Source organism: Elephantulus edwardii, unplaced genomic scaffold, assembly GCF_000299155.1.
Source record: "Elephantulus edwardii isolate Elephantulus edwardi_28Jun2011 unplaced genomic scaffold, EleEdw1.0 scaffold00232, whole genome shotgun sequence".
Taxonomy (NCBI): domain Eukaryota; kingdom Metazoa; phylum Chordata; class Mammalia; order Macroscelidea; family Macroscelididae; genus Elephantulus; species Elephantulus edwardii.
Window position 1 is genome coordinate 4,490,928 of NW_006399982.1, and position 1,350 is coordinate 4,492,277.

Sequence of the window (1,350 nt, forward strand, 5' to 3'; positions counted from 1 at the left end):
TGTTCTGCCAATGATCATAATTCCACTGTACCCTGATGTCTCAACGAGCTGGGCCTTCTATCCTTTCTAGTCACTGGGGGAAAGGAGACTATGTACTGTTCATGTCAGCAGCCTGCTTATTGCCTTGATTGATCAAGACATTGGCTTAGACATCGGGCTGGCTGTGTCACTACATGGTGAATGCTGTCTTCATTGTTCTGGGCTTCCTCCTTTACTGCTCACTTTCACTTGATCTTAGCCAAAAGGCTGAGAAGCGATACTGCTCACTTTCTAAACTACAGGCAGGCTCCTTTCTCTCAGTGGTCTAACTTTTTTTTCTCTCTTTTTAAAGATTCCAGATAATGGCGACCCTTCTCTGCCCCAGTGGATCCCTGAGGGGTAAGTAATTCTCGGCAAGGTTTCTGTGAACTTTATACAACCTTTATTACTGGTTCTTAGATTTTCTAGTGGGAAGTAAAAAAAGACAGGTCTCTGAGCTAGATGATTCTGGGCTTAAAAAAAGAGAACCCTGCAGACTGATTCTTCAGAGGCAGTGGAGGGTGCTTTCAAGTGGTTCCTTTGGAGGAGGAAAGAGAATTTTAGGGTCCCCCGTTCTTACCTCTGGATTTTCTGATCCATTGCATCTTGGTGATGATATTCCAGTCAAGTGGAAGAATGGAGGAACTAGAAAAAAAATTGTATTTGGAAACATCTCTTTTCTAGTCAGTTGATGATGGGGTGACTGATTAGATTACTGCCTTGGACTCAGTTTTGCTTCAGTTTTTGAGAGTTACCTCTTGCTTCATTTTAGTTAGACAAATGCAGCATCCCTTCTGAGCACTATGTGCCCTGTCTTTGCTTCTTGTCTAGGACTTTCAGACCCATGTTCATATTCCAGAGGGCCATTATAAGTGACTACCTGGAACTTAAGAGGGTTAAAGATGTGCATATCCCTGTGTCTACCCATCTCTTACATACAGTGGCCCTGGATTCTCAGGACTTCCATCTCCCTTGCCGCCTTCCTATGAAGGCCTTCAGATGCCAGAATTCTATGTGGCTGCATCTTCTCAGTCATGGTCAGAGAAGATCTGAACACAAAGTCAATTAGTACACTTTTATATGTCCTTATTCTTGTAAATTGTCTTCTTCTTCTTTTTTTTTAAATCCGTTAATCATGTACATGAACCACTACTTTTTTAAAATCAAAAGAGCTCCCTAAGAATTTGGTTTTAAGTGGGTTTCTAAGAAACAACTTATAATTGACAAAAATATGACAACAATTGTGGGTCAAAGCCTGGGAATTAGAGATTAGGAAGAGATGTAATGAGCCCTTTCAGGAGCCTGATATGTAAGATTAGCTTTTTTCCAGGA

At 41.4% G+C, this 1,350-nt stretch overlaps 1 protein-coding gene across 1 annotated transcript in view; it reads left to right on the forward strand.

The window, feature by feature from the left end:
* The window catches only part of LOC102864266 (protein unc-13 homolog B-like), a 189,093-nt gene that overhangs the window by 177,549 nt on the left and 10,194 nt on the right, over positions 1 to 1,350 (forward strand). Inside the window, exon 12 of the mRNA XM_006898554.1 lies at positions 332 to 378. Within this exon, the coding sequence (XP_006898616.1) occupies positions 332 to 378 (47 nt within the window). The remainder of the gene's footprint in view (positions 1 to 331; positions 379 to 1,350) is intronic.